Genomic DNA, 26,579 nt, shown 5'->3' on the forward strand with positions numbered 1-26,579 from the left:
CTCCATAGACCTCTTTGCATCCTAGTTGGATTATCAGATTTTTCAGCTGGAGACCAGGCCCACTGTCAGTGGCCATGGATGCTTTTCTCCAGGATTGGACCTGGGAGAAGGGCTACACCTTTCCTCTGTTCGCGATGTTCACGGAAGTCTCTGCTCAGAGCAGGCGTCAAAGGCCGGATGTGGTGCTAGTCACCCCTGTTTGGAAGCCTCAAGTTTGATTTTCAGTTCTTCTGGAACTTTCCTGTGATTCTCCAATCCCTCTCCCCTCTCTTTCTAGAGCTCCTGCTCAATCCAGATCAACTTCCTCATTCGTTGATTCAGGAGGGGTTGCTAGTGCTCATGGCTTGACAGATTACAGGGAAGATGGTCTGCCCCAGGCCTTTTGAACATGGCTGAGGAATTCTCGTTTAAGGCCTGGGCCAATAGCACGGTCCAAAGATACAGGTCAGCCAGGCTTAGACGGACGTATTGGTGTTTGCGAAGGAGTCTCGATCCTGTGACAGCGGATGTAGTCTGTATTCTGAATTTTTTGGAACACCTGTATCAGAGGGCATGGCTTATCGCTCTGTCAATATCTTCCATTTGGCCATCTCGGCAGGACATGCCCTGGTAGAAGGGTCTCCGATCAGAAAACCACCCTTTGTGTGCCGACTTTTACAGGGATTAGACTTTATCTCCCCCCAGAACCTCAGTATTCTACGCACTGGGATGTCAATCAGGTGCTTAACTTGTTTCTGTCATGGCACCCTAATTGTTATTTGTCCAGGAAAGAGCGCTCAGCTAAACTAGCCATGCTGCTTTGTCTGATCTCCCGCAGATGGTTTTTGGATATGAGAGCCCTGGATATCATGGGCCGTACCTTTTCACCCAGTGGTGTGACCTTCGCACTCAGCAGGAGAACGAAATGTAGTACCAGGGTCCTTTCATATCCGGCTTTTCCTGGTTCGCCCAAGTTGTGCATAGTGCAATGCAATGTTGGCAGAAAACCATCCCCCAGGTGACATACAATTCCTCTTTGCCCTGAAGAAGCCACATAGATCTGTATCTTTTACCACTATTGCCCGTTAGGTAAGTTAGGTGGTGAAGGAGGCAGGCATTGACCTGCAGCTTTTTGGATCCCATTCAGCACACAGGACAATGGCTTCCAAGGCTTTTAGTTTAGGTGCCCGCTTGGAGGATATCCTCAATGCTGCACGTTGGTCTTCGGACTCTACCTTTAAGAGGTTCTATTTAAAGCCTGAGTTGGATATGCTTCACTTGGTCGTAAATAAGCTTTGAACTAGCATAATCGTTGCCTACGGTCGCGACCTAGAACAAAACATTTCCTAGCTATTGTAACTGAAAGTTCCAATTCTCTTATGGACTCAGAGGCGAGTATTATAGCACCTGGTAAATTATGATCCAACTGGTTCCCCAGCCCCCATAACTAGTAAGTATGGACTTTAATATTGAGTTTGTTATGCTCGATTGTTATTGTTATGCTCTGTGTTACGTATTTGATGCATATTATATGCATTTGCTAGCGGCTGCCTTAACTTCTGCTTTTTCCATAGGCTTTAACCCTAATCACGGTCTCTTGGTAAAATTACCCTCTTTATTGTAGGATTGGAGCAGCAAAAGAGGACGAAGGGACACAGCTGTTGGAATATAAAGTGGACTGTGGCTTGGGACTGTTCTCTCATTGGATAATATTTTTTTTATTACATTCCCAAGGCTTCATGAGAATGGTAGTTTGCTTTGCTAAAGTAGTGAAATGGCTGCTGTTGAATAAAGTGAAGAAAGGATAGCTTAATCCTCATCTCCTAGCCCTTAGTATAATTGAAATTTTGTTACAATAGTAGGACATTTTTTATTCATGATAAACTTAATGGGTTGCTAGCCAACAGCCAAGTGATCACCCACTTTCAAGCTGGCTTCCAAGATAATGTGTGCACAGTCAACCAAACCTTTAGATTCTTAGTTACCAAGTGGGAGAGGTAGTCATCAGCGCCAACAAATTGTTTGTGGCCGTTGTTGTCCTCCGCACTACCTTTGACTTGGCCCAGTGAGAGAAACTGTGGGGCGTTTTGAGGGAGCAGGGAATGCCCTTTAAACTCTAGCATATTTTATTCCGACTGCATGAGGGCACTTAAGCCCAAGTTAGATGAGGCCCTAACGGGGCATTGACAAGGTGCATTCCTATAGAAAAGAGGGGTCCTTCAGGGCTGTGGCCAGGCCCCCACCCTGTTTTTATTATTTATCAATAGGTGCGTGGATTTTATACTTGACTGCCAGAATAACCCTATTTTAGCTGAATCGAAGGTCCCTGCCTTGTTTGCCAATGACCCACTCTGGGGGTGGGGGGATAGTTGTCAATTTTGTTGCAGCGGTGCTCCCTCTTGCGTGATCAGAGCAGGCTTGATGTGAACACAGCTAAGACCAAGTACATGGTCTTTAACCCGCACAAAAACTTAAGGGGGGAGAATATCACTGCACGGAGTTTCCCTTGATAGACTGAGGTATTTTGATTATCTTGGTATCCAGACATCAGACTCCAACTGTCGCAGGGATTCTGCTGGTAAGAAGAACTGTGCCATGAGGTGACAGGACATCAGAAAGTAAGGACTGTGTCTCTCTACTACATACATCAGTACCTGGCAGCCCAAATACAGGCTAGCTCGCAGCGCTTCACCTGAGCACCGAACCTTGCCAGAGTAGCAGGTCATTACGGCAAACCTAGAACATGAACCTCTAATCCCCAAGGGAACTGTGGAAACAGATCATCAACTTTCATCTCTCACTCATGCATGCCCTTAGTAGACAAATTATAGACATGATGAAAGTTTACAATACATTTATAGAAAACTATTGTATTCCATTGTATTGCGATTAGTAGACAAATACAACTAAGCAAAGTACTGAACATTACTAGCAAACTGTATGCAATGAACAACCCAACCATGGCAAATTATCTGTTAGACCCATTCTTACTGCGTAAGCAAAGAGATATATTAGTGACCACTGGGATTAGCAGCGGACCCCATACCTGGCGTGCATTCGTTCCTAGACAGGTCTCTCTGATGGAACTCTCCCCTCTGCCCAGAAAGGGACAAAACACAGTTTATATGATAAAACCACCGTGTTGTGGTGTCTAAAACGTTCGGAGCTGCTGCTGACCGACCAGAAAAACAATACAACATGGTGTTATGTATTCCAAAAGTCCTTGTACGAAACGTGCAGACAAAATCCCAAGAAGAGTCACTGAATAACAAAACAACATATACAGCACATTTCTAAAATAATGTCACACAAAATAAAGTGTTAAGTGCGGATGTGTAAGTAGAAGCTGCTTAAGCATTTATTACACTAAGCTAAGGGAGAACCAAAGTGGGCCCTGAAGGAACATCACTACACAACTCATGGAAAGCCCAGATGCAAAAGAGTGTTAATATATTAAAACACAGGACCGGTGCTTTACTTAGATCAACGAAACCAGCACAGCCTATTAATACCCCACTCCAGATATTCAGGGTACAGGTTCTAACAGCAGTACTTTCTGGGAGCAAATTATGGGCCCACTCAGACTCAACTAATCTGGGGTGTGAGAAATATAAGTTTGTGTGGTCATTATTATTAATCCCCTAGAGTTGCCCTTTGCTACCTCTTCAGCTTAATATTGGATTAAAACCTTTGAACCTGGCGACCACTGAAGCAATATAGGGAAGGTCTTGCTAACAAGCTTGGAAGGCCAAATGTTTTAAGGAAGCTCTTCTGGTTAAGATCAAACAAGGCAAACTTGATGGAGCTTGGCTTGGAAGATTTCTGGAATTCACCTGAACTCATAGGCCAGGTCCTTAGACTTGTTGAAAGTGAGGTTTGGGGAAAGGCACAATGATAATCTTACTGCCCCTGGACCTATAGGCATGCAAACCTAATTTTTTTTTTACTTTTAACGTTTTTTCTTTTTATGAAAACTTCCTCGATACCATCTGCCCTCCTTCTGCAAGATACCTTTACTTTATTTTTTATTTTGTTTTAGAGTTTTATATAGCGCAAACTAGACCTGAGGATATTGGGTATCAGAGCACTTTACATGAGCACCAGTTTCATTACAGATGGACACATTAATTGTTGTTAGGCACGGGGAGATTAAGTGATTTGCCATAATCACAGGATGTTGAGCGTCGTTGCCAAGACTCGAACCCGGTTCCCCCGTTTCGAGGTTGACCGCATTAGCCGTAAGGCTACATCCTCTCCCCAAAAATTACTTAACGTATTACTGCAGTACCCTTCCTCTTGCAGCATTTTAAAGCACTTGGCTAGCCAATGCTGGGAGCTACGCGGCATGCATATCTATTTATTATAATGAGACAGAGGAACATTTCCTCTTTTTCTGACCAGCACATTCAGCTAGTCGCTCTAAATGGATAATCTCAGCATGTCATAAATTGGGTCAATTAGATTGAACATCTGCGTTGCTGGCCTTTACGAAAGGCCAAGAACCACTTGCTGTATTTGCTATAGTGAAGTATCGGCTGAGTGCATGGTATAAGCGTACAAGTCTTTTAATGTAATTTTAAAATTCTGTATGGTTGCACTTTTCTGTATCTTTGCACTTGAGCTTGCACTTTAGCTCCTATGTACTGCTCTACAGCCGCCTGTCTTATGAGATGATCAAATGCGCTTTTCCTTCATTTCTGGTTATATAATGTTTTAGATTCGTACTAAATTTTTACCATATTGTATGATAGGTGCCTTAAGTCAAGAAGGCGTCTTCTGCGCTGTAAGTAATCATGGTGGATCGGGAAAGGACTAGTGCTGATTTTCACGTGTGACTGAATTATAATGTGCCATTCTCCTTTTCTTGTTGAGTGGTTTATTTATGATTTGCGGCTACTTCTTGATGAACAGTACATGTTTTTTTTATGGTTTTATTATGTTCTGGGCACTTTAAATGTTTGTAATAACCGGCTAAAGTTACAATGTGGACGATCACTAGATATTAGCACTTTGGAAATTAATAGAAGACCTAAAATATGTAAAAGAAACTGTCAGCAGCAACTTAACAGCTGGCATCAAGAGGTCAGTTTTGGATGATGCCTTTTTACGGTACAAAGCCTTAGATGATAAGGAGGCAGAGCATTTTTTTTAATATGAGGTTGGGGAGTCCTACATCAGAGCATCAATATAAAAGATACTGTGAGAAGAGTGCCAAGTCACTTGTTTAACACCCATAACAATGCCATCCTTATCAGAGGTAGGAAGTTGAGAACTACCCCTAGTCCCTGCTAGTCTGGGACCACTGGAGGCAGCAGCAGCAGCAGTGTGAAAGTGTCAGGCTATGGAGGCAGCAGGAGCAGCAGTGTGAATTTCCATTTAAATAAAACGTTTTTCAGTAATCCTTTAATTAAAGTAAAGGTGCAACCTGAGAAGAGAAGAAAAGAGAAGAGAATTGCTGGTTGGGAGCTCTCGGCTCTCATTGGGAAATCGGCACCTTTTGGGACTTCGATTCGTGAATTTTTCACTGGATGTTTGCGAGGCTTTCATGGGTTGATTGAGAGCCTCAGGACCCTGCCCTACGAACAGCTAGCATTTCGAACTGGTTCTTTGCCTTATTTAGTCAGTTTTACCTGCCGGTAAAATGCAAGTTTAGAGTTCTTCCTGTATTTTTGTAGTAGCTCCACGTCGTTATGTGGAGTTCGGGTTAAAACGCGAGTAGCTGTGTTTTTATCGCGTTTTCCCTTGGTTTCTTCTGCTTTAGTTATAGTGGCCACTATAAAAAGAAGAAAGTGGGGTTGAACACATTTTGCATCATCTCTAAGAGGGGTTTTTCTTTGAAATCAAGAGTTCTTTCCCCTGGATCCTGACAAAGCTTTGTTATGGAAGTCAGTTGCATGATGGGACATTGAGTACAGTCAAGAATCTTAAAGGGAATATCAGGGACTTTATGCTCAGCGCGAGTGTGATTGCGCTTTCAGCATAATTCTTGGCGCGATTTTAAAAACATCCTGTTTTGTCATTTCATTTTAATTATTTTGACTTTTCCCCTGCTTTTAGCCTGTCCATTCCGCATACACGCATTATAATAGTTTACTTCACCGCTCTTTAAGCGGGTCCCCTCCCTTGCACTACCGAATCTGATTCAGCGGCCTTATTGGGGGAAGAATGGGACGCGGCGATTGAGGCTGCTGGCGTGTCACGGCGCTGCAGTTCGTTTTAAATTCTTTTCGATAGCTGATTACTAGCTGCATTGTTTTTAATCTCTGAAACTGTTACCCAGCGCTAACGCGCATTTGTGCATTTGTATTTTATAAACTATTGGGCTGGGGCTTGTCTTACCTGTCTCCTCTGCTCTGGACCCCGTTCCGCCCCGGCATTGTGCCGTTTGTGCGGAGGGTCGTAACATCGAGCACCACTTCCTGCCCTACCCCATTTCCGCCCTGCTTCTCCCTCGCGCAGGTCAGCGGTCTAGTGGCTGCTGCCCTGAGCTTATATTTAGCGCATCATCTCTGACACAATTTAACTAGCGCGGCGATTGAGGCTGCTGGCGTGTCACGGCGCTGTAGTTCGTTTTAAATTCTTTTCGACAGCTGATTACTAGCTGCATTGTTTTTAATCTCTGAAACTGTTACCCGGCGCTAACGCGCATTTGTGCATTTGTATTTTATAAACTATTGGGCTGGGGCTTGTCTTACCTGTCTCCTCTGCTCTGGACCCCGTTCCGCCCCGGCATTGTGCCGTTTGTGCGGAGGGTCGCAACATCGAGCACCACTTCCTGCCCTACCCCACTTCCGCCCTGCCTCCCCCTCGCGCAGGTCAGCGGTCTAGTGGCTGCTGTCCTGAGCTTATATTTAGCGCATCATTTCTGACACAATTTAACTAGCGCGGCGATTGAGGCTGCTGGCGTGTCACGGCGCTGTAGTTCGTTTTAAATTCTTTTCGACAGCTGATTACTAGCTGCACTGTTTTAATCTCTGAAACTGTTACCCAGCGCTAACGCGCATTTGTGCATTTGTATTTTATAAACTATTGGGCTGGGGCTTGTCTTACCTGTCTCCTCTGCTCTGGACCCCGTTCCGTCCCGGCATTGTGCCGTTTGTGCGGAGGGTCGCAACATCGAGCACCACTTCTTGCCCTACCCCACTTCTGCCCTGCCTCTCCCTCGCGCAGGTCAGCGGTCTAGTGGCTCACTTCCCTTTTGGATATAATGGCGACCTGGTGGAAGCGCAGCGGACTAGCGCAGCGGGAGCGCCGACTTCGCGCCGAAGTTGCGCCAAAGTCGAGCCCGTCTGCGCCCGTCCGCGGCCCACCGGGGCTAGGGGCACCCCACTCTGCTCAGCTGATTAGATACACTCCATTCCAGCTTTGCTCCTACTGGACCCCTGGTACCATTCCTCTCACTTTATTCAATCGTGTGACCTCCCTTGGTTTGTTTACTTCGTCTCTTTGTTCTCCTCCGGAGATTGTTACCCAGTTGACACTTTTGCCTTCTACCCTACCCCCCCACCCCACCCCCTTCCTTCAATCCTCAAATACCGATATTTAACATCTCGGCTGCCCTACTTAACACCCGGTCAGCTGTTCAACATCAGTACGAGCTATTTGATTATATTGACACGCATGAACCTGATCTCATGTTTTTAACCGAGACCTGGTTCAGAGCGGACTCCCTGCCCAATGTTCTAGCTGCATTGCCCCCTTCACATTCTGCCATCCGAGCGGATCGGCCTGAGGGCAAGACAGGCGGAGGAGTAGCCTTGATAGCTCGTGCTGACTTGCACTTTCAGATCCTTCCCTCTCCTATAATCCCTGAAGTTGACTACTTGGTAGCGCGCTCGACCTCATACCAAACCCCTTTGACCTGCATCCTTGTCTACCGCCCCCCTCAAATCACTTCATCTTTCATTCCTAGTTTTCAAGATCTCCTGGCTACTCTGGCGATAAATAATTTGTCAGTCTTAGTCCTAGGGGACTTTAATTATTGGCCTAACGACCCCGCCGAAACCTCTTACTCCAAGGATTTCACTGACCTCATGATTAGCCTCAACTTCGTACCTCACATTCATAGCCCCACTCATATTCATGGTCATGCACTGGACCAAATCTGGGCCCTAAATGTCCCTACAACGCCCCCCACCATCTTTCCCTGCCCTTGGTCGGACCATTCTCTCATTTCCTTTTCCCTTGCACTATCCCCTGAGGTTAAGCCCCCGCTCCCCAAGAACACCTGGATCAGGAAATGGGGAAAAGCCGATATGCCGTCCCTCTGCTCGTCCTTGTCCGAGTCCAGCCCTGACCTCTCAGGCCTTGCAGCCTCAGACCAATTGGAATCCATCAATAATTGGCTGATTCAATCGGGCGACGAATTCGCTCCCCTGAGGCGGATTACGGTTAAGCGAGCCCATGCAGCTAATAGGTGGTTCCACTCTGACCTTAAGGTGAAAAAACTAGCTGCACGGAGAGCTGAGAGAGCTTGGAGGAGAGCCTATAGCCCTTTACTGAAATCCGCATACCATTCTGCCTTACAGACTTACAAAAAAGGCATTCTTGAGGCTAAGACAGAATACTACTCAGGAAGGATTTGAGCGGCAGAGTCCCAATCCAAAGAGATCTTTGCTGCCGTCCATGAACTGGCAGCATCCGATAGAGTTACGACAACAGTCCCTCCCTCTCAACATCTCTGCGATTCGCTAAATGAATTTTTCATCGAGAAGGTCGCACAGATAAAAATTAATATACCACCTCCTTCGCTAACCTTTGTTAACCCGCCCCCTCCCCCCTCTACTTCCAAACTGGCTAGCATTCCTCTGCTGACCAAGGACTCACTCCTCCCTCTGCTTCGACGGGTAAAGTCGGGCTCCCCCTTGGATTTTGGTCCCGCCCATGTTTTAAGAGAGATCTTCTCGGCCTGTCCTACCCCTCCCCTCACGTTTCTTAACGACTCACTAAGCAATGGTGTGGTTCCCTCCTCTCACAAATCAGCAGTCATCATCCCGATCTTAAAAAAAACTGGCGCTGATCCCTTGTCCCCAGCTAATTACCGCCCCATCTCCCTCCTGCCCTATTTGGGAAAGGTCTTAGAAACCCACGTCACGAGTACCCTGAGCACTTATGTGGAGGTAAATCATTGCCTCTCCCCTTGCCAGGCGGGCTTCCGACCTCTACACTCCACAGAGAAGGTAGTGATCTCAGTGATGGACGGACTCCGCGAGGGTATTGACATCAACCTCCCGCAAGCCCTTGTTCTCTTGGACCTGTCCGCCGCTTTTGACACGGTGGATCATTCCATTCTTCTCACTCGTGTCAGGGCGCCGGCATAGAGGGCTCTGCCCTCTCCTGGCTCAATTCCTTCCTGTGTGACAGGGCACAGGCTGTTCATCTCGCTGGTTTTACTGCCTCCTCACGAAAGGTGGAGTGCGGCGTCCCTCAGGGCTCTTCCTTATCCCCTCTTTTGTTTAATTTATACATCTATCCCCTCATTTTTTCATTGCAGCAGCTCGAGGTCACGGTGTTTAATTACGCCGATGACCTCCAGCTTATCTTTAATCTCTCTCACTCCTCCCTCCTCTGTTCAGAATTTTCAAACCGTTATGTTATTCATCCAAGATTGGATGAACTGCAACCACCTTAAACTCAACCCTGACAAGACAGAGCTGGTCTTGACAGGAGGTGGTTGCAGCCCCTGGTCCCCCTCGTTTTGGCCCCCTTCACTTGGTGTCCCCCCCCTCCCGGTTCCTAAAGTTAAAACCCTTGGGATCTTTCTCAATTCCCAACTATCTGTAAACCCCCAGGTCAGTTCGGTGGTTTCCTCTTGCTTTTTTTCCCTCCAGATAATTAGGAAGATATCTCGCTTCTTCTCCCTCCCGGCACTGAAAATAATTGTGATGGCAATGGTGCTCTTGCGCCTTGATTATGGGAACATAATCTATAACGGCGCACCGGCCTATGCCATACACCGATTGCAGCTAGTGCAAAATCAGGCTGCCCGCCTGATCCATGGGCTGCCCAAATTCCATCGAGCAACCCCACTGCTGAAATCATTGCACTGGCTACCTGTGAGGGAGCGGGCCTTATTTAAACTAGGTTGCCTCACCTTCCAGGCTAGGATGGGCACTGCCCCCGAGTTTATATGCTCAGCCATCAAACCCTACCTGCCGGGCAGAGAACTCCGCTCTACCCACATGGCACTCCTGGTCACACCTCGCTTTAAGAAAAAGAAAGCAGGTGGGGCGAAATTTGCGGTCCTTGCACCTGTCTTCTGGAACTCCCTCCCCATGACACTCAGATCCGCAACCTCCTATTTGGAGTTCCGGAAGAATCTAAAAACCTTCCTTTTTTCCAGAGCTTTTGCTGCCTAACCTGCCCCTCTTGCTGTTGTTGCTAGTAGTAGCTCCTATAGCGCCATGAAACCGCTGGGTATAAGCGCGCTAAATAAATGCTTTTAAATTCAAATTAAATTCAAATCTCTCAACTAATTATACCTCGGTCTTCAGTATGGTGGCCATAAGTCAGCAAAGGCATTCCTTTGAGGGACATGGGCATGCATTAGACACTACTCAACTGGTTCAAAATCACAGTACTAAAGTAAAGGATTGCAACCATTAGGGAACAATACTTAATACAGATATAGTAAACATCAATTTCTCTAAATCACTCCACGGTTTTCAAACAGCTCAAATGACACTGTATTCACCATCAGGAATACTGGTTTCCAGTAACAACAACAAAATTAACGAGGGGTTACAAAGTCTAATAGCAATCACAAAGTTTACATCTTACTAACAATGTTAAGAGATTTGTAGTAACAACCAAAGTGTTCCTAAGCAAGGCCTGACAATGGAAGATGTAATGCTGAAGAATCAATCCCAAGTAGTTTCTAAATTGGGCAAAGTTGTTTATTTCTCAAGTGTGGCATGAACCATAAAGAAAGGAGGTATTACAGATTTTCTAAATGAAAACCATTTGGTAAACTGTTTTTTGAAAAGCGTGTCTAGAACATAAAACGTACTCACTTTGCAATTATCTCCTTACCTCTACTAGACACAGTTGGCAAAATAGAACGGATCATGCAGCTGTCTGTGTCCATAGATTGAGAACTATCTTGCCCAATTAGTTCTTCAGGTGGCATGTAAGCTGGAGGCGGAGTATCAGCTACAAGATAGAAAGATTGACACAAAGTAAGTAACATATTTTAGCAAAACTTTAAAGGTGTAAAACAGATCAAAAAGGTACACAACATTACAGCATAACAACTTCTTTTAGGTAGGACAATCCCACATGCATGTGCACACCCCTCATATAACTAGGATATCCGCTACCGGGCCCTCGCCTCAACATACCCTATGTTTTCCACGCAGAGTAGAGACGTAATCTGACATTATGAGAACAGGCCATAACACTGAATTATAGCAAGCGGCGGGAGTCATGAGTTTTACTTTTTTGGCATAATGGTGAACAAACTCAGGATATACAAAACTGAATAGGTAACTTTTAGAATGTCTTTCTGTAGGAGAATAGAACAACTTTGACTTCCCTTAGACAAAGGAAAGGACATGGATACTATTTTATTGAAAGGGGATAGCTGTGTTTGTTCTCGCTAAACCATAAGTCAATACTCACTTATGCATAGTCCATAAGTACGTTGCAAGATCTAACTTTTCAGGTTATCCTTCTCTGCATAGTTCTCAAAACTTTCCTCCAACATTCCTGGTACATGAGGCATTAGAAATAGGAACTAGGGAGTGGGTTCTGAATATCGAAGCAGGGATATTGACTGGTCACAATATCATGACCTGAATATCAAAACCGAAAATACTGACAGGTAAGCATTCAAATATTTTTATACCGAATCCCATGTATACGTATCTTGGCTGTATTAATTTATATATCAAAGGTACAAAGATGTTAAGAATAGTAAATCTATACTACCCTCTGTACACTTCTCAATATTGTGGCTTTTGATATTTGTGTCACAATATAGTAAGTACAAGATATTTCTGCTTCGATATTCTAGACTACAATAAAGAATTAGGAGTGACCCCTGACCCTACTGGTAGGTGCTCGCCCTCCACGCAGCTCGGACTGTGTGCCCCTGCTGCCGCCGACGATTCGCTGGTAATTGTCCTTGGCTTCTGTGCCACTGCTACCCCTCTCCGAGACCCCACAGAGCACATTTTGTGCTCTGTGCCACTCGTTTTTCCCCCCTTGTGCCCCTTTTGCCTGTGTGCCTCGTTTTTGTGCTCTGTGCCACTGGTTTCCCCCTCTTTGTGCCCCTTTTGCCTGTGTGCCCCGTTTTTGTGCACTGTGCCACTCGTTCCCCCCCCTTTTGCCTGTGTACCTCGTTTTTGTGCTCTGTGCCACTCGTTTTTCCCCTCTTGTGCCCCTTTTGCCTGTGTGCCCGTTTTTGTGCTCTGTGCCACTCGTTCTTTTCCCCCCTCTGTGCCCTTTTGCCTTCTGTACCACCCTTTTCCCCCTCTTGTACCCCGCCCCCTGCCCACACGCTGCTCCCACCTCCTAGCTGCTCCTCCCTCCCACCTCCCCATTTATGCCAGACGCTGCGCAGCCGCGCCGCAGGCGCGCCTTAGGCAAGCCCGTCCGCGCCTGGACCGCGCCCAGCGCCAGAACCCCTGGACCCCGCGAACCGCACGACATCAGACTCCGCTACAACGCCAGCACCCTCCACGCACTCAACACCGGCCGAAACCACACCTGCTTTCAGGCCGCCCCGAAACGGACCCACAGACCCATCTCCTGCCGCACCTGCAGCTTCACCTGCAACAGAGCCACCAAACCTCCAAGGACTGGACCTAACCACCTCCGCTGCTTACTCCTCAACACCCGCTCCGCACGCAAACACGTCGTCGAGCTCTGGGATCTGCTCGACACCTCCGCCCCAGACGTGGCCTTCCTGACCGAGACCTGGTGGAACGACTCCTCGGCGCCCGACATCGCCATAGCCATCCCGGACGGCTACAAGATCACCTGCAGGGATCGCGCCAACGGAATCGGAGGAGGAATAGCCATCGTCCACAAGTACACCCTCAAGGTCGCCACCCACGCAGACGACAACCTCAACACCGCCAAACACCTGCACTTCCGGATCCACACTGACCCCAACACCACCCTCAGGGGAACACCTGTCTCCAGACCCCCCGGTCTCACTTCAGTGACTCCATCGCCGACCTCGCCAGCACTCACGCACTCGCCTCCACGGACTACATACTCCTCGGGGACCTGAACTTCCACCTCGAGAACAACGACGACACCAACTCCGCCACCCTGATCGACAACCTCGCCAACCTCAGCCTCAGACAACTCGTCACCGCACCCACCCACGTCGCCGGCCACAAGCTGGACCCCATCTTCTCCACAAGCACCCACGTCGCCTTCAACCACACAACCGAACTCCACTGGACCGACCGCTGCATCAATTTCACCTTCAAAAAACCAACCACGCACCACCGCACCCAACAGCTGCCTCGCCGCTGCTGGAGCAAAGTCACCGAAGACCAGCTGATCACCACCCTCGCCCAGAACCCACCCACCGACCCCACCAACCCAGACGCCGCAGCCCGCAACCTCAGACAGTGGATCGACGACTGCGCCAACACCCTCGCCCAGCTAAAGTAACCCTCCAACAATCACGCCAGCAAGAGAGCCACCTGGTTCACCAATGAGCTCCAGACGTTCAAACGTGCATGCCGCAACTGGAGAAGAAATGGCTCCACAAACACACACCGGACAGCCACGTCTCCCACAAGGACGCCACCCGCAGACATCACCACCTCATCAGACTAGCCAAGAGATCCTCCTTCAAAAGACTGCCTGGATAACAACGCACACAACAGCAAAGAGCTATTCAGCATCGTAAAGGAACTCTCCAACCCCAGCGCCAACGCCAACGACATCCCACCCTCACAAGAACTGTGCGACTCACTGGCCACCTTCTTCCACCGCAAGATCGCTGACATCCACAACAGCTTCAACACCACGACCGCCCAGACTACACCAGACTCCACCTCCCCTGCGAACACCACCAGCACCAACCGCCTGACCTCCTGGTCCAACGTCAACGACGACGAGACACGCAAGGTCATGAACTCCATCCACTCAGGATCTCCTTCAGACCCATGCCCTTACCACGTATTCAACAAAGCAGACACAGCCATCGCACCCCAACTACGAAAGGTCATCAACATCTCCTTCGAAACAGCGACATTCCCGGAAAGCTGGAAGCATGCCGAAATCAACGCCCTCCTCAAGTAGCCCAAGGCAGACCCCAAGGACCTCAATAACTTCCGGCCCATCTCCCTGCTCCCGTTCCAGGCGAAGGTCATCGAGAAAATAGTCAACATACGATTGGCCCTCCACCTCGAAGACAACAACATCTTGGACCCGTCCCAGTCCGGATTTAGACAAAACCACAGCACCGAGACAGCCCTCATCGCCGCCACAGACGACATCAGGCGCCAACTAGACAATGGCGTAACATCAGCCCTCATCCTCCTGGACCTGTCAGCCGCCTTCGACACGGTCTGCCATCGCACCCTAAAGCACGGTCTGCCATCGCACCCTAAAGACACGCCTCCAAGAAGCCGGAATCCAAGAGAAGGCCCTCGACTGGACCACGTCCTTCCTCTCCGGCAGAACCCAGAGCGTCCGCCTCCCACCCTTCTGATCCGAAGCCACCAACATCATCTGCGGCGTCCCCCAGGGCTCATCCCTCAGCCCGATGCTGTTCATCGTCTACATGGCCCCCCTCGCACAAGTGGCCCACCACCACGACCTCAACATCATCTCCTATGCAGACGACGCCCAGCTCATCCTCTCCCTCACAAAGTATCCACACACCGCCAAAACCAACCTCCACGAGGGAATGAAGGCTGTCGCCGACTGGATGAGAAGCAGCCGTCTGGAACTGAACTTGGACAAGACGGAGGTCCTCATCCTCGGACCCACCCCCTCAGCCTGGGACGACTCCTGGTGGCCGACCACACTGGGACCAGCACCGACACCCACCGACCATGCACGCAACCTAGGATTCATCCTCGACTCCTCCCTCTCCATGTCCAAACAGGTCAACGCCGTCTCCTCCTCCTGCTACAACACCCTCCGCATGCTGCGCAGGATCTACAAGTGGATCCCGACCGAAACAAGAATGGTGACACAGGCCCTCGTCAGCAGCAGACTAGACTATGGCAACACACTCTACGCAGGAATCCCAGCCAAACACCTACGACGACTACAACGCATCCAAAATGTCTCCGCCTGACTGATCCTCAACGTCCCCCGCCGCAGCCACATCACCCCCCACCTGAGAGACCTACACTGGCTCCCCGTCAAGAAGAGGATCACCTTCAAGGTCCTCACCCACACACACAAAGCACTCCACAACACCGGACCAACCTACCTGAACAGCACTCGTCTTCTACACTCCCACCCGCCAGCTCCGCTCCGCCAGCCTCGCCCTCGCCGCTGTCCCCCCATCCAATGAACAACCTCTGGCGGCAGATCCTTCTCCTACCTCGCCGCCAAGACCTGGAACACCCTCCCTGCCCACCTACGGCAGACCCAAGACCTACTCGCCTTCAGAAGACTCCTCAAGACCTGGCTCTTCGAGCAGTAGCGGCACCCCCTCCCCTCAGCGCCTTGAGACCCTCACGGGTGAGTAGCGCGCTTTACAAGTACTCTGATTTATTGATTTACAAGTACTCTGATTGTACTGGGACCTATGCGATTGGCATGGAGCAGTGTACCCAAAAGGCTCTGAAGAATTAGAAAGTATACATTTCTGCTGCTTTGTGTAGCTTAACCACAAACATGTTCAAAAACAAGGTGAAGCCTGAAGACCTCATAAATCTATTAATTGTGTCCAGAAATGATGCTTAATCCAAAGAATGTTAACAAAAATTAAGTCGACAGCATGTCTTTTTTCTTACCTGGTAACTGAAATGGACTACATGATCCAGAACTGGCAGGAGAGCTGGGGTACTGGCTGTCATCTGAGGATGGTGGATAAGGACTACTTGGTGAGAGTGGAAAAGGAGTGTTGTTGGGCTGTTGAAATGAATCTGGAAATGTGGCATTGTGAGGCATAAGTGGCTCGTTGTGAGTCAGATTCTTAAACTGAGCCAAAAGACTGTGCTGTGTGTTAAGTTCACCGTGTCTGGGAACTAACACCGGTGGTAAAACTGAAGAAAACAAATACAGGAAAAGTAATCAGATAAACACATTTGCAGCAAAAACTTTTTTCAAATTACGGAGATGTAAAAAGGGAGAAAAATGACATAACGTTCTTTAAGCCACAATGTAGTACAATTGTCAATTATTAATAAATATGCACTGTAGAAATGTATCCATACTTTAGTTCTACACAAAAAAAGTTTATATATATTAAAGGGTCCCTATTATTATCTGCTGAGTCTCGTACAAAAAACATAAGTAATGCTAAACTGCCATTTGTTTTGCCTATTTATGCCCATGAGTTGTCCTCCACCATGCCCAGGTGCTTACATATATCTGTTGCTTTCCTCACCATCTATAACAAATCAATATAATAGCTCACTTGTACATATTCGTACACCCCAGCCTATATTGCCAACTTGTGGGAGAGTTCAAAGAATGTACGTATCCAGAAATGGGGGAAGCATCGCTTATAAAACTCCAGAAATCTAGTGAAAATTGTTCCATAACACGACCAGGTCAGGAGTCCACCATGCAGATCACATGCCATGAACAACATGCTAGACAGTAACTGATGCTAACTTATTCCCAACAGTGTAACTACTGGATGTAGAATCTCACCAACAACAGCAATCTAGCTACATCAAACAATAGGATTTACAAAGAAGGTGATATATTGGCCAGATTAGAACTTCCCATTATAATAAATAGGGTCACCCTAAATGGTCTTGGACCTGGGTACAGTTTAATACAAAAATACAATGTCCTTGACTGTATTCATATGGGGAGAAATACATCAGTTAGCTTTTAGCATTCAATATTATTTATGAGCATATTAAAAGGACATTCCGTCTGCTCAAGATACTCAATAATTCTATTTAAAATAAACCAAAGTACAGTAAATTGCAACATACCAACAATTCTATTTCACAATGCATTTTATTTTCATGTCAACTGGTGAGGCAATTCAATTGTTAAACACTCTGCACAAGATATTTACACATTTCAGGTTGCTCCAAAGGGGGAACATGCACACAAAAGGGTGCTCAGATGTGCAGTGGTGAGAGAAGAAAAATCATGGAAGTGACATAAGGAAACAGTAGGTATGAATAAACATTGGGGCGGACTGGTTGTAAATCACCGTCCTTGATAACCTGGCCACAATCTTAGTAGGTTACTTCTAAATACAATTTTTCATGGAATAAGATTCACATGTGGCACGTATAGATATGGATATAGGGTCCAGGTCCTTAATAAAAAGGGGGCGTCGGCGTTTCGACCCGTCATGCGGATAAGTTAGACCTTGGCCATGCGGGTCTTCCTCAGGACAGGGTGGGGCAACCCTAGATACGGTGGCGGGCCTCCGTAGTACCCCCCTCTATGTTGGTGGGGTTCATTCAATACCAATCATGTATTAAGCAGGTCCACATGCTCCTGTGGCCGTATGGAATTCGGGCAAAAAGTTGCGTTGAATATTGCAGAATGAATCTAATGTGTAGCTCCTCCAGACTAGACTCGGTACGAGGATGGTTAATGTTATTTATGCCACCCTCGCTGGGGAAATTAATTCCAAATGCTGTAGATGCTAGTGCTCCGCTTCCCGGTACCGCCTGCAGTGCCTGGATACTCGGCATAAATAACATTAACCATCCTCGTACCGAGTCTAGTCTGGAGGAGCTACACATTAGATTCATTCTGCAATATTCAACGCAACTTTTTGCCTGAATTCCATACGGCCACAGGAGCATGTGGACCTGCCTAATACACGATTGGTATTGAATAAACCCCACCAAAATAGAGGGGGGTACTACGGAGGCCCGCCACCGTATCTAGGGTTGCCCCACACTGTCCTGAGGAAGACCCGCATGGCCAAGGTTTAACTTACCCGCATGGCCGCAAGACGGGTCGAAACGCCGACGCCCCCTTTTTATTAAGGACCTGGACCCTATATCCATATCTATACGTGCCACATGTGAATCTTATTCCATGAAAAATTGTATTCAGAAGTAACCTACTAAGATTGTGGCCAGTTATCAAGGACAGTGATTTACAACCAGTCCGCCCCCTTTTTATTCATACCTATTGTTTCCTTATGTCACTTCCATGATTTTTCTTCTCACACCACTGCACATCTGAGCACCTTTCTTTACGCACGTTCCCCCTTTGGAGCAACCTGAAATGTGTAAATATCTTGTGCAGAGTGTTTAACAATTGAATTGCATCACCAGTCGACACGAAAATAAAATGCATGGTGAAATAGAACTGTTGATATGTTGCAATTTACTGTTCTTCGGTTTATTTTGAATAGAATTATTGAGTATCATGAGCAGATGGAATGTCCTTTAATATGCTCATAAATAATATTGAATGCTAAAAGCCAACTGATTTATTTCTCCACATATGAATACGGTCAAGGACCATTGCTTTTTGGATTAGAACTTCAACATGCAATATATTGTCACCCAGATGACTTAAAGGCATGTTTTTAATGGCCTACAATTAGATGACATTTCACACTAGACCCACAAATTGAGCGATTGAATAGAGTTATGTTACTTATCAACTTGACATGTGACCTACAATTTTAGTTTTTTTTTTAATTTTCCAAAAACAGTCCCCATTTTATAATATGATGGAGTTATTCAGATTTTTTTGGGTGCTTGAAATTACCATTTAAAATAACAGTTGACTATTTGTGGGCTTAGCATAGCTGCTCTTACAGGGAACACAAATGTGAATGATTGTGCTTAGCACAACTACTATCTCAAGACAATATCCTTATCTTTGGGGAAACTCCTTCATTTATTTATCGCCACGGACCCAAACAAGCTAGGTTCCTCAGTTATTCCTGGCAAGGTTACAAGGAAACTTAGTATTATCTTTGATCACTCTTTTTCAGAGCAAATTAACTGGGTCGCCATTTCCTGTTTCTTCTACCCACGGACTGTACTCCAGATCCTTCATCTTTGGCATAAAGTTGTTAAAAAGTTTTATCCAAGCTATCATTCTCACACACTTTTATTGTAACTTGCTCCAGCCAGCTTATTGCATCCAGCAGGTGCAGACAGTTTAAAATTCAGCAGCCTGATTGATCTTAGGGCCTCTGGCACAAGACTTCATTCTTTCCCACTTTTCTAATCTTCACTGGCTTCCAGTTGCCAATTGTTCCTCTTCAAGGCCTTTTGTATATCATTTAGCCCTCTGCAAACCTGACTGTAGTTTTTCCTACCCGCATGACTCATTAAATGCCCACATCTTTATGTGCCTCTTCAATCATCTGTGAGTCCCAAAGATGAAAAAGGCTCACCCAGTTAACCATTCCTTTACGTTTCTTGCTGATTAAGGAATTCTCTACCACTTGTTAGGTATTGACAACAATCTATGTCCTATTTGGGACACTGTATCCAGGGTTCACCCTGCTGGATGTTGTCACCAGCTAGACGTTCTGGAATGTTGAACAAACGTGTACTGGTGGCTGTTAAGAGAGGATATCACTTTGAGGGGTTCCTGACCAACCCTCCTCTCTGGTGTATTGGAAACATAATAAATACATGAACTTGCGACTACATGTGTGGTCATCTTCTCAGAATTGGCGGCGATCTCCAACACATTGGACTAGTCATCTACATTATATTGAAGACGGAGAAGCTGGGGTTGACAATCTGGGCACCCTTTGCATGTTGGAGAGAGAATATGCAGCGTCCAGTGACGAGTGGGAGTGGGGTGATGCCGAGCCGGGTTTGTTACAGTATTCGAACCATAAGTAGCATGGCGTCCACAACCCTAGGAAGTAATCATGTTTTAGTAATTTATTAAATGTATGCTCCTTTTGTAAAGCTCGGTACCAACTGATTCTTGCTTCGCCTTTTAATGGATTTTAAGGTCGTATGAATTCTTAAATATGTTAAGTATTATTATTAGCTCGCTGTAATTGTATTTTAGTATATATATGTTTGGAGAATTCGTTTTTAAAGATGCGATACATATATTTATGAATTGTAATACATTATTGTAAATTAGTTCTTGGGTATATGAAATAAAAATATAATAAAAAATAAAAAAAGGACTAGTCATTGTGCAACCTTGTGCTAGAATCTAATGTGCCACCATCTATCAGACTTCCTTCCAACAAGAGATTTAAGCACAACGAGCAAGTACTGTACACTGAGAGGCTTTGAGTGAAATACTGTGTGTTCGTGAAGTAAATAACTTGATGTCTGGGGTATACAACATTACTTTACTACGGAAAATCGAAGTGACTGTTGAACCGCTCCAACGGCTTCTCCTTCAACTGTCACTACATTGCTGCATCATTGTGCATTAGTTACGAGTTGCCGCCATCTTTAAGTGCCGCTTTGGGTGTACAGACCACAAAAGTATCAATACAGACATATTACGTAATGTGCATGCCACCATATTGATTTTCACTGTCTCACTAGACAGTCTATGCTTTCAGGCCAGAATATGGAAGCCTACTGAATATGTGCATTAAAGGGCAGGGTTAAGTACTTTAACGCGCAACACGGAAGGACGGCATGAGCCTTTGAAGTTACCCTGCAAGCGCACTGTATCTTCATGCTCGGCACATAAGCATGGAGATCATCCCTATTAAGTAGCGCACTTGCAAATGCGTCTGGGATAGTGTTTACTTGTGGTGAGTTCACTAGTTTATGGAGACGCCAGTTATTATTGAGCAGCGCACTCTGCTTCTCCCACCATAACAGTGTTACCGATGTGGGGGAGCACTATTGGCAGTTTGTGAGTAGGCCATGTTTCCTTGAAATGACTTTGGCAGGAGCTCTTCTATTATCCTAATCAACAGCACACCTGCATAAACGTTATAGTGTTTTTTGGCGGTGTGTTCACATGCTTATTGGGGGTGCAGCATCTCTACATTGCAGCACATTTTGATTCTTTCATCAGAATGGTGTAATATTGTTGGGGAAAAACCATTGGCAGCTTTGTTCCACTCCATTTTGCAACAGATTACTTTGGCAATACAGTAAATGGTAGTGTGCACTTATGATATATATATCGCACATACCATATTTGCTATTCATTGCACTGTGAGAGGCTTAGGTGGAACAAATCGCGTCAGGGAATGTACGGAATGTTTCTCCAACACAAGCTTTCCTACCCGCTTCAGGTGAACCAGCACTAAAATGGGAGGAATGGCAAGAATACTTCATTAATTACATATCCACATTTGATGATGATGAGGATTTTACTGCAGATAAGAAAGTGAAAGTTCTATTACATTGTTTAGGCCCAGGTGGGTTAAAAGTGTATAACTTGACAAATAAGAAACAAACGACGGCTGGCCAAGGAGAGGTTTACGCCAATGCACTGGAGGATCGAAATATTTACTACAAAGCTTATTGTGTGTGTTGCAGTAGATCGCTACAAATTTTACCACAGAAAAGATGTCAATTGATGGTTATGTATCTGCATTAAAAAACATTGCTCTTACTTATCGTTTTGGAAACCTGCACAACGATCTTATTAAGAGATCAAATAGTAATGCAAGCATTCAATCCGAGCATCCAAGACAATCCGTGGGCTAAAAGAGAAAGTCATCTGCAAGTCATCTGCAAGACATCATAGACGGTCAAAAGAGCAGAAATGACAGGAAGGTGTGCAAAGTCTGCGTTATCGGAAAACAGAGCAAAGATGATGCAGTGGCTTAAATAAGTGGATCTAAAACGGCTGTTTCTTACAAAAAGAAAATTCCAGACAAAGTGGATGCAGATGGTAAAAACGTCAAAGGGTTTGTGAAGAGAAGATGTTTTAGATGTGGAAGTGCAAATCATTTGGAAAATGATAAAAAATGGCAAGCGTGTAAATAGAAGCGTTCCAAATGCGGAATTGTAGGACACTTCCAAAAAGTGTGCCAGAAGAAGTCGGGAAGTATGGTCAAGATAGTCGAACAAGATTATGGATGTCACACTAGCAAGTTGGAAGATGAAGAGTTGAACATGTGTGTGCTTAATGTAGAAAATGTCCGAGTGTTGCAAATTGATCACGATGAGAAAGGAAAGAAGAACAAACTCATATGTGAAATGTTAGTTGGTAGGGTTAACATTTCCATTGTTGCCGATTCAGGTTTCCTTACAAAATTGTTAATAAAGATGTGTGGGAGGAGAAATTAGGCAGGCTTTAGGAAGTGTGCTGGATCAGTCTGATAGCTCTATCAAAATAATCACAGGAGAACCCATAGACATTGTTGGGTATAGGAAATTAAAATTCCAGTTCAAGAGCAGAGATGCTGAAGGTAAACGGTATGTTTCGGTGATAGGCCCATCTGTATTGGGTTGGATGGACTGAGGTAAACTGGATATCACTTTGAACCCCAATAGTACAGAACCTGTACTAATGGTTCAGTCTAAGGAAGAATTTTAAAAATCTGTATTAAACGAATTTCCTATGGTATTTACAGTGAATATAGGGAAACTGAAAGGTTTCAGACATAATATGTATGTGAAAGAAGATGCCAAACCCCATGTACATAAAGTTAGGAACACCCTATTTTCATAGGAAAAGGGGGTCAGAATACAGGTGGAAAGTTAACAAAGGGAAGGAATCATAGAACAGTTGGAGTCCTTGGAGTGAGTGGCACTCCTGGTAGTGGCCAAGAGGGCCAATGGCAAGTTAAGGCTATTCATAGATCTACGCGATCCTAATATCAATATTCTTACCAATCAATTTCCTTTACAACGCATCAATGAAATGCTAGCTCTCACAAAGGGAATTAAATGTTTTTCTACTATTGACCTTGAATCTGCTTATCATTAGGTTTCTTTATATCCAGAGTGCAAAAATCTCACCAAATTTATTAAACTGTTTGGGTGCTACAGGTTTAAAAGTGTACCCATTGGGTTGGCCTCTGCAGCGGCCATGGTTCAGAGGCTGATGCATGTGATTTTTGAAGATATTGAGAACCTGTTGATTTACCAGAATTATATCCTAGTAATGGGTAAAACTAAAGAAGAACATAATCAAAAAGGGTTTCAAGTTTTCGTTTATCCTAGAGAACAGATGTCTAATTGCAGAACACAGTTAATGCAAATTTTCATGAAAGGAAGTCACATATTTAGGACAGCTTGTTACAGGTGATAGCATTCAACTATTCTTTCTTAGGTTTAAAACCATCAAGAATGCACCATTGCAAACAAAATAAGTATGAGTTATGTGCATTCTTAGGTCTTGCGGATTTTTTTTCCAAATTTGTTGTAGACTTTTCCACTACAGCGCATGAAACAAGACAACTTCTTAAACTACGAAATACATTTGAATGGTCAAGTAAATGTCAGGAAGCATTTCTTTCTCTTAAGGAAGACATTTGCAGGGCACCTCCATTACAAGGTTATGACCCCGAACTACATACAATAGTCACCACTGATGCCAGTGGTAGAGGTATAAACGGAGTACTCACCCAAAAGAATAATTCTGACAAGAAAGGCACAATTGAGTTCGCGTACCATTCTTTGACCACTATGGAGGAAAAGTATTCAGTCATTGAGCTGGAAGCATTTGCATGCGTTTGGGGTTTAGAACACTTCAGACAGTACATCTAAAATTATGTTGCGTGGTGACTACAATCCCCTGACAAAGGTCCTAACCATCAAAGGACTTTATGCAGCTTCTCCTAGATTAGCCTGCATGTCAACCTGGATTCTCGATTACAATTACAGCCTGTACCTAGTGCAAAGAATGTGGTGGCATATTTTCTGAGTCGCATGCCATTACCATTGAGTGAGGTGTTTGAGGACATGGTAGAAGACTTTTGTGTGGCAAATATCTCAGAGGAATTTCAAGGCGTATCAAGTGATTAATGGATGATTGAACAGAATGTGTTACTTGCAAATGTTTAAAGAATGATGTCAGGGGAATGGCCAGCAAAGAAGACAATTCCAAAAGAATTGTTGCCCTTTAGGGAGGTGAGAAATTAATTCTTTTTCGAAGGAGGCTTAATATTAAAAACAGGATAAGTAATTTCTCCTGATAAATTGAGAACCAAGATTCTAGAAATATGTCATGAAGGAAATTTAGGAAAGGACAAGACTAACAGCAGAGTGTAAAATTGATACTGGTGGCCAGGAGTTGATAGGGAAATAGAAAGGAAGGTCAGAGTATGCATACAATGTGAAAATTCTGATAAAACACAACTTACACTCAGACCACATCTGCACCTCACTGCTTGTCAGAGTATGCCTTGGGAAAATGTTGGTGTAGATATATTGGGGCCTATTAGTGAACAAGATGAACGAGTTTGCGATTGTTTTAACTGATCACTTTTCTAAGTGGCCAGAAATAGAAGTAGTGCACAAAGCGGAAACTTGTAGCATCATAAAACATTTTGACAAACTTTTTATGAGAGAAGGGTAGCCCAAGAGTATTTCGAGTGACGATGGGCCTCAATTTACATCAGAGTGTTTCAAAGCATACCTAGGAAGAAATGGTACTGTACACAAGACTACGTCTGTTTATCATCCGGCTGGGAACGGAACAGTTGAGCAGTTCAACTGTATAATCAAGGGAATCATTCAATTAGCTAGTAATAACAGATTAGTCTGGAGGAGAGAAATACTAAACTGTGTGTGCTTACATGCGAATAACTGGTTTAAGTCCCTTTGATCTTGTGAGGGGCAGAACCCCGATCTCTAAGGATAACATTAGTTGGTTGGAAGCAGCCAGGAGGGTGGACTGGTCAAGTGAAGTGATTAGAAGAAAATTTAGAGAAAGCACATGGTGTGTAAAAAAACATTGACTTTAGGCATAACAGCAAGGTTGTGCACTTAAACATTAGGGATTTGGTACAAGTAAAAAGAAGTGGGCACATTAGAAATAATCCAAGTAGGTTCTCACAACCCCTTACAGTTGAGAAAATGTATTGCAAATCAGTATTATTAAGTAATAGAAAGGTATGGCATTTGTCTAATATCTCTGTGTGTAAGCAAATAGATAAGAATGCCATTTCTCAGGTAAAGAGGATGGCAGGTGGTTTAAGACGGAATTGTGAATGGTGGTTAGAGGATGATTGTGATCTGCTCAACAACCTGGGTCATCAGACACAGGAGGAACCGGACAACGAAGAAATCACTACTCCAAACCACGGAAATGCTACTTCTAACTGTAAAATGAGCAGAGTGGGTTATCTTGTAGTCAAACAAAGAAAATTACAAGATCATATTTGTGAGAAGTACTATAGCTGGAAGGTTATCTATTTGTAATGTATGATGTAATTGAATTATATTCATAATTTGTTAAAGGACTGCTTAAACTCTTTATCTATATCTATACTAATATTATAAAAAGAGAGAACCCAAACCTTTGAGGCGAGTAATCTCAGGAACCACAGCACCAATCACAACACCCAATACAGCATTGGAAAGGGCAGTTGCAGCAGAAGGACATAGGCTATACAGATGCCCACCATATACATTTGAAAGGTAAAAGAACCTTACCAGCAAAGTAGTCCCTTGTGGACGTGGGCAGGGCGCGGCATAACGACATAAAAAAAGCATTCCTTAAACGTGTGCGTTGTGCTGGGAGCGTGAACAAGGCCTAATGGGCGCGGCAATTGCAACTGCGTGGCAGCAAGGGGTGTGGCCAATGGGCGCGACAACCGGCAACAATTGCGCGGCACATCCCCAAAAGAAAGCGTGCCTTGTGGCGTGGCCAATGGAGGCGGCAATTGCCGGGGCTTAGGCGGGGGCAGACGCGACTAATCGTGCCTGCGGAGACAATAACTGCACAGTATCCTGCGCACTGTCAGCCAGTCAACTCTCTGCATAAAGGACCGTGTATGCGGGGACACTATCTGCAGCTTCTCCTGCGCGCTGTCACACACTCAACTCTCTGCATAAACGAATTGACACCAGGCGCACAACATCAACCAGGGCTGGAGCCGGGCTCAGGCGGCGGATGACGCGACTAAGCGCCCCTGCTGGGACACTAACCTTTGAACTGACTGCACTTTCCCACACGCGCAGTGTCTCCAGCATGGGCTGTCACCAACTCAACTCTCTGCATCAACGACTTTACACCACAAGCACAACATCAAACAAAACTGGAGCCGGGCCTCAAGCGGGGGATGACGCGATTCAGCGTGCCTGCGGGGACACAAAATTTACAACTGAATGCACTTTCATACACACTTACCTACGGAAGTGGAGTACATACACACTAGAGACATCTGCTAATACTTCTTACTCCGAGGTACACACAGTATCTGCACACACATGCCTAACTATTGTGACACTTCATGCTAAAAATGTTCTCTACCGCGACATTTTAAAATAAATTTCCCTTGCCTATTACACACATTCTGTTTCATATATATATATATTAGTTTGTCCGTGAAACCGGTGCGTGCTTTTAGTCTATAAAGGTGGAAGATGTGTTAGGTATTGACATCA

The 26,579-nt window shown here is 45.3% G+C and overlaps 1 protein-coding gene across 3 annotated transcripts in view; it reads right to left on the bottom strand.

Moving 5' to 3' along the window:
• Positions 1-26,579, bottom strand: part of SMAD5 (SMAD family member 5) — a 138,258-nt gene that overhangs the window by 106,045 nt on the left and 5,634 nt on the right. For all 3 annotated transcript variants that reach the window (XM_078653222.1, XM_078653224.1, XM_078653223.1), the window contains exons 3-4: positions 15,918-16,169; positions 11,011-11,130 (exon numbers count right to left, since the gene is read on the bottom strand). In XM_078653222.1, the coding sequence (XP_078509348.1) occupies positions 11,011-11,130; positions 15,918-16,169 (372 nt within the window). The remainder of the gene's footprint in view (positions 1-11,010; positions 11,131-15,917; positions 16,170-26,579) is intronic.

The sequence above is a fragment of the Lissotriton helveticus genome, chromosome 7, assembly GCF_964261635.1.
Source record: "Lissotriton helveticus chromosome 7, aLisHel1.1, whole genome shotgun sequence".
Taxonomy (NCBI): domain Eukaryota; kingdom Metazoa; phylum Chordata; class Amphibia; order Caudata; family Salamandridae; genus Lissotriton; species Lissotriton helveticus.